Source organism: Cydia fagiglandana, chromosome Z (assembly GCF_963556715.1).
Source record: "Cydia fagiglandana chromosome Z, ilCydFagi1.1, whole genome shotgun sequence".
NCBI lineage: Eukaryota > Metazoa > Arthropoda > Insecta > Lepidoptera > Tortricidae > Cydia > Cydia fagiglandana.
Window position 1 is genome coordinate 5,693,231 of NC_085959.1, and position 13,105 is coordinate 5,706,335.

General features: G+C 39.9%; 1 protein-coding gene across 1 annotated transcript in view; it reads left to right on the forward strand.

The window, feature by feature from the left end:
• LOC134679257 (laminin subunit alpha) overlaps window positions 1-13,105 on the forward strand; it is a 103,653-nt gene that overhangs the window by 20,424 nt on the left and 70,124 nt on the right. Inside the window, exons 3-14 of the mRNA XM_063538146.1 lie at window positions 1,170-1,297; window positions 2,488-2,596; window positions 5,349-5,519; window positions 6,080-6,290; window positions 7,010-7,219; window positions 7,699-7,807; window positions 8,423-8,507; window positions 8,800-8,875; window positions 9,160-9,297; window positions 9,638-9,749; window positions 10,060-10,235; window positions 11,650-11,826. Coding sequence (XP_063394216.1) covers window positions 1,170-1,297; window positions 2,488-2,596; window positions 5,349-5,519; window positions 6,080-6,290; window positions 7,010-7,219; window positions 7,699-7,807; window positions 8,423-8,507; window positions 8,800-8,875; window positions 9,160-9,297; window positions 9,638-9,749; window positions 10,060-10,235; window positions 11,650-11,826 — 1,702 coding nt within the window. The remainder of the gene's footprint in view (window positions 1-1,169; window positions 1,298-2,487; window positions 2,597-5,348; window positions 5,520-6,079; window positions 6,291-7,009; window positions 7,220-7,698; window positions 7,808-8,422; window positions 8,508-8,799; window positions 8,876-9,159; window positions 9,298-9,637; window positions 9,750-10,059; window positions 10,236-11,649; window positions 11,827-13,105) is intronic.

A 13,105-nucleotide genomic window follows, 5' to 3' on the forward strand; every position in this document is an offset into this window, starting at 1 on the left:
GTCGACAGGTGACATTACAATCAATTGACAATGACAACTATTTTTTTAATGCTTGTTGTTGCTTGTGCATTATCCTAATCAGCCGACGACATGTAATTTACGAGAAGTCGTATCTCATATTTTCAATAAATTATAAATATTCAACCGAGCCACGAATTACTAAATCATTCAAATTGGTGTCTTAAATTAACCTATATTTTCAGAAAATAAAATAAAAATGGGGGTCTAAAAAAAATGAACTATCCTAATTGGAACAGAGTCGCTTTTTGCTTTGTTTCGTTCAATTTTCCAACAACGAAAAGTCAACTCTATTTCCTATACTGTAGATTCAAATTTCAGTGGCAAATTATGGATCTTTCATTTGTATGGCTGGGCCTTAGGAGGTTACAATAGGTACCTACAAAATACATTCTCATTACAGAAAACATCGTCAAAATGTTAAAGATGTTAAAGGCCATTACAGAACACAATACAAAGATTACAGAAAAGACGCGGTTAGTCCTTTAAATCTCTGCTGCTGACTATACTTTTACTAAAAATACGAAGGGAATATAGAGACTCAAATCGTTATTTTACTACCTGCTGCCTGTGTAAAATGCGCTATAAAATGGATAATAAAATGTGCCTATTCGCAACCTCTGTTTATATGATCCAAACCTGTTGGAACTCGTTTGCTGAAAACCGAAACGTCTTAAGGCAATTTTATTTCCAGCGGTTATACAGGGTGAAATAATAATAACCACCAGCCATACTCTGCGTAGTGAACTTATATTTAGGTCATGCTTAACAACTTTTATTACGGGACCATGACGACGTCACTCGGTTGCTGTCTACAACCGAGTGACTTGGCTCGAAGGGAGCATGTAAAGTTCGTTGTTAAAATCAAGGAAGTCAACTAGGTTAACATAAGTTGGTAAAATTATACAATTAAATTGATTAAAAGTAAATAACACGCATTTATATTGACTAAGACACTTATTTGATATCAAATTAGTACTTGGTTAAAACAACCAAGAACTTTTTGCAATAATTGCTTGTTTGTCAATTACAAAGCTTTATTCCGCATTTTAAATAAGTCTTGTTCAACTAAATAAATCTTAACGAAGCCAAATTGGTAGTTTGCTAGAGCTTCGATTTCGACTCTTGATACTAATTTCATGTGTTTTCAGGAATTCCATGTGGCCTATGTGTTCATAAAGATGGGCAACTCCCCGCGCCCCGGACTCTGGGCGCTGGAGAAATCGACCGACTACGGGAAGACCTTCACTCCCTGGCAGTACTTCTCTGACTCCCGACAGTAAGCTTTCTCATAGTTACACCATCATGTTTTACTTGTATAGTTTCCTCTTAGAACAACTCCTAAGAGATGTAGGGTAAAACTGGGATAGATACCCCGGGGGTATAGTTGCGTTGATTGCAATTACTCTAGTTGCGAGAATGAAATAAATGTTATTTTATTTAACTATCGAGAGACTGCAACTACAACTACGTTGACCGTGTTGCATGTCTCTGTGCAATTGCATGGGACGGCTAGGTGCGATCAAAGTTTTTGCGGGATAAATATCCTTTTTCTCGACTGGATATCTGTCCTAGACGTAATTTACATGGATTAGGCAACTGTCTCCTATATGGGATAGTTGTCCCAAAATATTAAAGATAATGTTATTCCTTTACTATACTATACTCTGGAAGTATCAAAGATAATGTTTATTCCTTGCATAAATTGAAGATAATAAACCTAAGTACCTACCCGTTTTACAAATAAGGCATCTTGCTTTTTGTACTAAGAGATAACAAGTGATTTCAAAAAGTGGGGCATCTATCCACTTTTACCCTATAGTTATGCACAACCAAGCTCGTAAAGGCTCTCTTTATTCTTCAAAAAACTGAAACGAAAGTTGTGTTATATCTACAATAGTGGTAAAGTCCCTCATGTTTATTGGTATACTTGTCTCTAAAGTGATGATTTTCAATAATAAATATTTGACAATGACAACAGTTTAAGTTAATTTTTACTTCGCGTTGGTGTTGTGAAAAATTTGTATATTTCACTCGAGAGCAAAGTTAATTTACCCCACTAAGTTTTTAATTTCTTAACTGTAACTTATTTGGGTAAATAAATACCCCAAATCTTAGGATACCTTTGTACATATTCTTGCATAATTATTCTACAGTATGTATCTGACCATGGGGCTTTAATTCCAGGGCTTTATTTTACTCGCTAAACTGAGCTACTTATACTATGGGACCAACCCTAAAATCGGGGTAAAATTTTAGGCTTTTCCATAGAAAACGTCGACATCTGACCAGCCAAAATGTATGAAAAAGTAAAAAAAAAATTCGGGGTTGGTGCCATAATAAAAGTAGCTCAGTTTAGCGAATAGAATCGAGCCCTGGATTTAAAGCCCGATGGTCAGTAACACCCTGTATATAAAAATATTACTTGATTTTGTACCAAGGCAGTGTATTGATGTATTCATTTTTCAGGGACTGCGAAAGATACTTCGGAGCCCAGAGTTTGGAGCCGATCACGAGGGACGACTCAGTTATTTGCAGCACAGAGTATTCGAAGATCGTACCTCTGTCAGGAGGAGAGGTTTGTAACAGTCGCCATCAGATATATCGGAGCGGCCAAGGTGCTCACAAATATCTGAGCACGCCTCTATTGTCAAGGCGTTAGAGTGCGTGTTCAGATATTGGAAACACCTTGGCCGCTCCTTTATATCTGATGGCGACTGTACTTCAAAGACTTTTGCTATCAGCTTAGAGACTCAGCAGTAGTCTACTTCAATGAGCTGTAGTTTTCCTATTGGATATACAATGAGCCCCTATATCACCACTGTGAAGATGACAATTCGCCGTACATTATTTAGGGCGACTTTCACCATCCCACTAACCCGGGGTTAACCGGTTAAACCGTTAAGCTAGTGTCAAATTGTACTGGTAACCAATAGTAACTCCAGGTTTAACCTGTTAACCCCGGGTTACCTGTTAACCATGGGCTACGATTACCACTTACCATCGGGCGGGCCGTATTCCTGTTTGCCACCATCATTGTATTATTTAAAAAAACTTTATGATATCGGAAAAAAACAGATATTTCTCCTGCGAAGTTTCTGACAATTGTCAAAAATTTAGAAGAATTGTAGGTAGAGTCTGTGCGGAAAGAGAAGAGTCGTGGCAGAAACGGGAACTAACATTTTAAATTTTATATGGTAATCAAACCTTTGACACCTCTCTTGTAAAAAGTAAACAAACTTCTGTCATTGTATATTATATTAACAAAAACCGCAAGTTTTATGTATAAAATATTTTCAAAACATGATGAAACCGTACATAAAACCACGAGAAAAATTATATTTAACATTGTTCGGTTTTGTCAGCGGGAAGAAAACGGCTAAAAGCCAACTATCGACTTACAAAAAGTCGCGGAACGTGTTTCCGCTATTCACGGGTATTGAAGTTGTATTTAATATTAAATAATTACCTATTTAATAAGCCCCCTAAGTAACTTGTCTCCGGTACATAATCGGTAAGTATATTCATTCAAAATATATTAATTTTCATAAATATGCAGGTCATTCATGATCTTTAAAATAACTGACAAATAGTCTTGATACTTGCCATTTTATGCATATTTATATGTAATTTTTTTTCAGGATTGTATAAAAGTACCTACGGTATCTTGAATAAAAGACCGCTAAGTAGGTGATATGCAAGAATTCGTAATCTACGTGCCGGATTCAAGCACATCCAGTTCCTCACATCAGTCCCTGGTTGTTCTGAAGCTAGCTCAAACATAAGTGACATTGAATATTTTAATTCAGACTGCGATTACAAAGAATAAAACTTTTTCATAAAAATATTTCTTTATTTGTAAGTTCGTTTACTAGGTTCTGTTAGTTACGAAATTATAAGTATTTCATATTTAGCAGACTTTTCGGCGAAGTAAAATATCGTGAGATGAGAGAACCGGACATATCCCAATAAGGCCTACCTATTTATGCACTATTTTTATTCATATTCATATTTATTATTAATAATGTACACATACATTACAAGTCAAGTTTACAATGGGTGAAATATATCCCAGATAGTAAAATTCAGGGCTCGGAAACCGGTATTTGCTCCATACAAAAATACCGGTATTATTACGTTCTTTTTCGTTCTTTGGTTTATTATTTCTTTTTTAATTGGACAATCTGATAACACAAATTCGTAACCTAAATACATGATCCAGTCTTACGTAAAGAGCATAAAATAATTCTAAATATTGGTCTATTTCGGGGTTTTCAAAAAATACCGGGTCCGAGCCCTGGTAAAATTACAGTTCTAATGCCCAATTTCTACCCGATCTACCCGGTTTTGTATTAAAATAACTGTTGGACTGCACAGATTAGGTAGTACATAAATGAGACTCTATCTTGTTTGGTACTAAAATTACAGTTGTATTGGGCAGAATAATATCTTAACTAGTTTTAGCAGTTTTGTCAATCGCACTGTCACTTTATAGTATCTGAGACATAACAACAAGAGTGTGTTTTAAAAAGAAAACTAGTGCCTGCGCTAAATCAGAGGATTGATTTGACGAGCCGACACCACCACCAGGCTCCGTTTAGTAAGCCGTGGTAAAAAACCGGAACAAAAGGGATACAAGTATCATGACCTTTAGTGTCGTACTATAATCACGTGGCCAGTGTTGTCAGCATAGCAAAAACCATAAAATAGCACTGGCGCGCCCTCAAATCCCACGACTCTTCTCTTTCCGCACAGACTCTAATTCTTGACAGGTAATGAGTTATATGTCGGAATTTCGTGACAATTGTAGTGTTTCTTGTGACAATTGTCATAAACATAGCAAGAGAAATATCTGTTTTTTTCCGATATCATAAAGTTTTTTTTAATAATACAATGATGGTGGCAAACAGGAATACGGCCCGCCCGATGGTAAGCGGTAACCGTAGCCCATGGATGCCTGTGACGTCAGCAATAGTGATTTTACAATTCGTCGCACCTGTCACGTTGGTGAAACAGGGGCCTGGAGATGTAAGGACAATTGTCAGTGTCGGGTGTCAACTGTCAATAGTCAGCGTGGTGAAATAGGCACCAATTGATAGTAGCTTCTACAAGAAAAAGTGCCTGCGCCATATGGACTAACTCTCTCTCTCTCTTCCTTACTAGCTGATTTCGACCACAGCGACTGAATTATATTCCTTAGATGCGGATACTAAGCTTGTCTGCCCTCATGTGACTGCAGTAGCCAATCTTCGTCTGCTAGAATAACTAATGTATTTAGAAAGATAGAAGACAAAGGCGAATTTACATTAAATTCACATTTTCTCTCACAGATCCCAATTTCCTTGCTGAACTACCGTCCATCGGCGTTGAACTACTTTAACTCTTCCGTACTCCAAGCCTGGACCAGGGCTACCACCGTCCGCCTACGTCTGCTGAGGACCAAGAACTTGCTGGGTCATCTCATGTCCGTGGCTCGTCAGGACCCTACCGTCACTAGGAGAGTAAGTACCCCTTGGTGCTATTAGATTGGATCAGGGCCATGGCCGTCCGCCTCCGTTTGATGGACCAAGATCTACACGGTGTAACATGAGGGAACCGAATAATTTTAACCACACATTTCTAAGGTCAAGAGAAGTAAAAAATATAATATGGGTTTAGGTCAATTTCGCCAAAAAAAAATCTTTTATGTTTTATTTTTTAAATTTTTTGAATGTATTTGTACATACAAAATAAATGTTATTGGTAAACTTGTCACTTAAAATTGATTTTTACATTTTTTTTTGTAAAACTTATTTTTTGCATAGTGTTACTTGTCACTTTTTGATATCTATAAATGAGGATATTTAGACTACATCCATAGCAGCAACATTACCATCAAAAAGGCCTTTTACACTATGTAACAATAAAAACTTTTTTTTTTTTATTAATAATTAATATCTCTGAAACTAGCCGTATCTCAAAAAAGTTTATAGGACATTTTTGTCTGTGTTTAAAATTATTCGGTTTCCTCATGTTACACCAGTTCATCAAGCCAGTAAATTATTATCTCGTTTCCCCACAGTACTTCTACAGTATAAAAGACATCAGTATCGGAGGCCGCTGCATGTGCAATGGTCACGCGGACACCTGCGACCCGAAGCCCGACAGTGAGAACCTGCTGGTCTGCCGCTGCCAGCACAACACGTGCGGTCCTCAGTGCAACCAGTGCTGCAAGGGCTTCGAGCAGAAGAAGTGGAGGATCTCGCAGAATTGGAACCGGTTTGCGTGTGAACGTGAGTGAAGCGTGGATTGAAATATAACATTAAATGTATACATGGTGTGTCTGGACTTGGGGCTTTAAATCCAGGGCTTGATTTTACTCACTAAACTGAGCCACTTTTACTATGGGACCAACCCTAAAATCGATTTTTTTTTGGCGTTTCCATAGAAAACGTCGACATCTGATCAGCCAAAATGTATGAAAAAGTAAATAAATTTTTCGTGATTTAGGGGTTAGTGCCATAATAAAAGAAGCTTAGTTTAGCGAGTAGAATCGAGCCCTGGATTTAAAGCCCCATGGTCAGACACACCCTGTAGAAGTGATTTTGTCAGGACTATACCGACATTTTGAAGTGTGGCTATCGCGATTAAGAGGGCATGGACGGACATATCTTTGAAATCACCTCTGAATTGTACAAAAATATGTCTTCTATCCCTCTTTTACTATTAAAACGTCGTTGAACGACAGCCGTTTTGCAATTTTTGTCAAGAACAGCCTAACAATCACATAACAACGTCTTTCTTCTTGTGCGGTTTTCGGTTTTTTCTTCTGCACGGAACTCTTCTTAATGAATAATCCAATAACGCTCATGTGATATTTTGTACATTCATGAAAACACCAATGCTGTAACTTTAACCTGATGTGTCCATAATTATTATAGGCGATCTACCTTCCAGCTTAACACGATCCCTGCTGGTATGTTTATAATAATCCTAAAATCTTCTTCAACAGCTTGCAACTGTCACAACCATAGCACAGAGTGCGTATTCGATTCCCTCATCGATGAACAGCGTCTGTCGCTCGACATCCACGGACGTTACGAGGGCGGTGGGGTCTGCCAGAACTGCCAGCATAATACTGATGGCATCAATTGTAATAAATGTAAACCGACGTTCTACAGGCCCGTGGGGAAGAGATGGGATGAATATGATGTGTGCCAACGTAAGTAAATTCTCTTAGGTGATTACTTAATTAAAACAGTAGGTAATGCAAATACAACTTCTGATAGTCAGTCATTGTTACGATGATTTTTTGCGTTTGCGGCATCCAGTGAACGGGGTGCCATTCTAGAAGAGCAATTCAATTTCTAAATGTACGCGCGCTGCCAATGCTACCCGTTGCGTTTAGTACGCTTACATCTAAGTGTCGATTTCTGTAGTGTTCCTGTTTCGAAATAGTTTGAAACTATGCGTATCTAAATTCAGATCTACTTACCTTATAAATCTGTTGTACAATTTAGTAAGAACTACAAGTCCTAGTGCAGACGTGCTCATTTTAAGGCTTTTAATAAGATTCTGCAATCTTTTGAAATGGTTAAAGACGAAAATTAAAGCCAAAGCTTGTCTTCTGAGTACCAAGTTTACTTCGCAATAATACCAATTTGAGTTCATACCCATACTTATGAAATTTACGATTTCCAGCTTGCAACTGCGATCTCCACTACTCAACGGGCAACTGCGAGGAGGGCTCAGGACGCTGCGAGTGTCGCAAGGAATACAACCCGCCCAACTGTGACTCCTGCGCATATGGGTGAGACTGATTCTGAGAAATGGAATATTGGGCCTTAGCCGCGCACGTCAGTTGACGTCTTAGGGCCACTTGCACCACCCCACTAACCCGGGATTAAGCGGTTAAACCGTTAACCTAGTGTCAAATTGTACTGGAAACGATGGTAGCTCCAGGTATATCCGGTTAACCCCGGGTTAGTGGAATGGCGCAAGTGGGCCTTAAGCGGTCAATAAATAATGGTTAAAAATCGATGATGGTAAAAATCCTTCTATGTGCAATTCCTGCTGGCTAGACTCTATTTAATGTCATATGTGCTGAGAAAGTTTTGCGTGTATTACCAGGCGTGTCTCACTCCGCGATTTCCTCGCTTTGCTACAGGTAGCTAAAAGTACATCCGTTCGGCCCCAATTTTGGGGTTGGCCATAAGACGCGCGTGGCGCTGTCGCCATCTAGCGGCCATATCTGTGCTGATCGTAACAGACGCGTTTTGTTAGAGAGTGAGTCTTCTGTACTTAGTACTATTATTTATTATGTAGTATTACGTAGTTGGATGTGCACTCCGAATGCAGAGCGGCGAGGGACGGATGGCCTGGTATTGATGGTATAGACTTAACTTAACATCATATTTGTGTGCAGGTATTTCAACTATCCGAACTGCGAGCCTTGCACATGCAACCTGAATGGAACAGAAGGACAACACTGCACACCAGTAGAGGGCATTGTAAGTGTTTTGAACAATATTTGAAGGGCACTACGCCGACTACACGGAAAGAACAATGTCTAGTCACTCTGACAAGATTTTCAGTTATCGGTTCGGTTTTGAAATGGAAATCAGGTAGTTTTTTGTACGGTAGTACCTCCTATTATTTATTCTGTGGCAACGCAACATGGGTTTACCAAATGGTTCCTCGAACCCCTCTAAGCTTAATTACAAGTTAGCTGTACTTAAAATAATCACTTTAATTAGACATATTTAAAACTAAAATGTTGTTCTTTTCTTCTTCTTTAAACAGTGTCCGTGCAAATCTAACTACGCGGGTAAATCTTGTGAAATTTGCGCTGATGGCTTCTACTCACCGGAGTGCAAAGGTAATTTGGACAATATGTAGCCAAAATGTAGTGTATAATTAAGTATTATCCAATTATTTTCCAAAAAATGTCTGCAGCGGATTTGATAGCTCACGCAGTGCAAGTGTCATTTATACATCACAATTTCATAGAAGATTGACGTTTAAAATAACACTTTCACTGCGTGGGCTATCAAATCCGCTGCAGACTATAACTAATTCTTGGTCTGTCTCTAATATCAAATGCAATCTATAACTAACATTATATTGCAACATTGTGACAATGACTTTGTCTCTTACACGCAGACTGCGAGTGCAACACCATCGGATCTGTCTCCCAAGTGTGCGACAAGGATAGCGGCAACTGCACGTGCAAGAGCAAGTTTAGCGGACGAACCTGTGATCGGTGCGAGGCCGGTTATTTCAGCTACCCTACGTGTAGCCGTAAGTATTAATTATGATGATAATATCACTACTTATTTGCTTTTTAATAGTATATCTTGTTTGGTTCTCCTTATCAGTTGAACAAAATCATTGAGTTTCCTATGCCAAAATTTAATAAGTCCGGTTCATTTCTTTTTTATTTCTCTCATCCAGTTAAATTTTTTCTACTGTACAATGGACCCTTATCCTATATTTCACTTCCACTAATTATTTATTGTACAAATTATGTTACTCAATTAATTTTAATCAATAAATTAACAAGTTTAAATTAACCTGTTATTATATTTAGTTTTGTTATTAATTATTTTTTTATAATATGTTATATTGTGTCTTCGAACAGAATGTAACTGCGACACCACTGGAACGCAGTCAAGGATTTGCGACGATGTCTCTGGCGCGTGTATTTGCAAGGAAGGTTTCGGGGGAGCACGCTGTGACCAGTGTCTTGCTGGGTAAGCCATAAAACTTTTGGAACACTGCCACCTTTAGGGCTGGTTTAGACGGCGCGCGAACTCGCATGCGATTTTAGTTACATTGCGGACTGTTGGTTACGTCCAATACAACCGACCGATCAAAACCCGCAATGGTATGAAACTCGCATGCGATTTCTCGCATCGTCTAAATCAGCCCTTAGGGTGTCCGCTAGGTGGCGCGGTTGAATGGCAACGGTGAGCGGGTTAACGAAAAATAGTATGAGCGACGCTGAATGGCGCGGACGCGTGCGACGGATTTTACTCACAATGAAAAAATTTCCCTTTCCAGTTACTACATGCAAGTCCAAGGCCGCGAGCGTGCCTGCGTCCAGTGCGAGTGTTCCACTACTGGCTCAACTTCGACCAGCTGCGCGGCCGACGGCAAATGTAACTGCCTGACCAACTTCGGTGGCAAACGGTGCGACCAGTGCTCACCTGGATACTACAAGTATCCTGAATGCTTGCGTGAGTAGTCAAAGTTGTCTTTACTTCAAATACTTGTTGACGCTTAAATTTACCACACTCTTAGGCCCCGTTCGCACGGCAGCTTTTTCAACGCGCGTTAAAAAAGCGTTTGAATGTTGCAAATGGATAACCATGTATGTATGTATGTATTCACACGAAGGCGGTTTTTAAGCGCGGCGCTTTTTTATCGAGCACTGTTCGATTTTCGGCGTTGAGCGTTGGCGTCAAATTGAATAGAACATACGGAACTCTGTGTATCTGTTCTCACAAGCGTTAAAAGAGCGCCGACGCTGATGTCAGTTGGCTGTCAAGTGTCAATTTTTGGTGTCAATCGTCAAGATTATTATTAGTTTCACCTTAAAAATGTCAACTTATATATAAGCTTACAAATTCCTGAAATATTCAAGCTATATTCAAATAATACATCGTAATAGCAAATAAAGTATGGCTTTTGCTGAGATGCGTACGTGGCAGTACGACTCACAAGTGATTTTTAAGCGTTCATATGAACACAAATATTGGAAACGGTAAAAAAGCGCCAACTTTTTAAGCTGTCGTGCGAATGGGGCCTTAGTTCTTTTGTTGGTATATTTATCGTACAGTCGCCATCAGATATATCGGAGCGGTCAAGGTGCTCACAAATATCTGAAGACGTCACTATTGTTAAGGCGTTAGAGTGCGTGTTCAGATATTGTGAACACCTCGGCCGCCCCGATATATTTGATGGCGACTGTACTAAATTATATTTAGGGATCCAAGGAGAATAAAACTACATTACTTAATTGACCAATTTAAGAATAATTCGTACTTAACTGGCCTCCATTGGAGTTTTGAAGAAATATCTTGAATACAACCCCAAACTGGTTGTTCAACCGTCTTCTCCTTCATCTTCGCGTTATCCCGGCATTTTGCCACGGCTCCTGGGAGCCTGAGGTCCGCTTCACAACTAATCCCAAGAATTGACCTAGGCACTAGTTTTTACGATTTTTTTTTATTTTTACATGTGAAAACTGAATGATGTATAAGTATATAATATGTGGTTCGGACGTTTGTATTTTAGTTTGTATTTTATTTTGGGTAGTTCCATTTCATAACTTTGACGATAAAGAGGAAAACCCACCTCACCCCGTAGTGCCTCGTATTTGGGGTGAGAGGGTTTTTCATACAAAGGTGATTTTGGAAGATTGTTGGATCGATTTTTTTTTATTATGCGGCTTAATATTGTCCCCATTTTAAATTGGAATACATTATTTTTGTAGCAGTAGCCTTAAAATCCCTTCTCACCGTCTCAAACCTTCTCTCCCCATTCATAACCCAACTCACCCCGCGAAACCTACTCACCCCGTTTTACGGTATCAGGGTTGCATCTGGAGCGGATGGTCTGTCTAGATTTATAACGACTGACATATTTCAGCTTGCAACTGTGACGGATCCGGCTCCATCGGCTCGTCTTGTGACGATGCGGGCAACTGCCACTGCAAGCCCAATTTCAACGGCATCAAGTGTGACAGCTGCAAGGAGAGCTTCTACAACTACCCGGCGTGTGAGGAGTGCAACTGCGATCCTAAGGGCGTTATCGCTTCTTTTGCTGGTAAGTGCATTATCTATGCTATCAAGATTTCCTCTCTCTCCCTCTTAATCTCGTTACTTAGTTATTACCCTTTTTAGGGTTCCGTACCCAAAGGGTAAAACGGGACCCTATTACTAAGACTTCGCTGTCCGTCCGTCCGTCTGTCCGTCTGTCTGTCACCAGGCTGTATCTCACGAACCGTGATAGCTAGACAGTTGAAATTTTCACCGATGATGTATTTCTGTTGCCGCTATAACAACAAATACTAAAAACAGAATAAAATAAAGATTTAAGTGGGGCTCCCATACAGCAAACGTGATTATTGACCAACGTTAAGCAACGTCGGGCGTGGTCAGTACTTGGATGGGTGACCGTTTTCTTTTTGCATTTTTTCCGTTTTTTTTTTGCTTTATGGTACGGAACCCTTCGTGCGCGAGTCCGACTCGCACTTGCCCGGTTTTTTAATAATGAAGATTACGTTACATTTTTTAAAATCCTTTGCTTTCATGAGATGTATGAATCATTTACCCAACTGATGTGGATAGCAATTTAAGTAAGGGTCCAGATCTTGAATCAGATCAAGTCGAGTAGTTTCACTAGGGTGTGCTCTAGATTCTTAAACACAATCAGGAAAGTTCGGTACTTTCACATCATATAGTATATACTAGAAGCAGTATTTAATTTTAACGACCCGTTTAACTTTGTATTTTGAATGACACTGCCGATGCAAAGCCGATGGTCCTGTATATTTATGAATTGATATAAAATGGAATCTTAATAATCGGTGAGTGGCGACACCGCGGACCCCTATTCCAGAGGGCCCTGTCATCTGGCCCTCGCCTCTGTGCTTGCCTTGATTGGCCGGCCAGAGTGGAGTCACAAGAGCGGGACCTATGCTCCAGGTTGGAAGTGTAAAATGTCATAACGCCGGCGGCCTGCTGAACGGATCACCGGGATCTGGCTACCGCAGACTCACCTCTCGACAACCTTACAGCCGCTCCGAAGTGTTGCCCTATTGTCGCACTGTGCGTGCGGCCGTTGTAGGGCCCACTAAATGAGTAGGCGAGTCACCACCTGTCTTACACAATTTTGAGACTGATTGTCACGGCAGGTGTCCGCTAGTCTCTCCCATAGCCCATTATCCAGTCCATCCAACTTTTAAATCTATAGCCCATGACCTTAGTTCCCATCGCAGCACAAAAGTGCTGCACTCCAATAGTCTTTGCACCTGGCGGAGACCATCTCCGGATGTATCACATTGTGCGTTCGGGGATAGTATCCGCCACGTGTATCCCTTGCC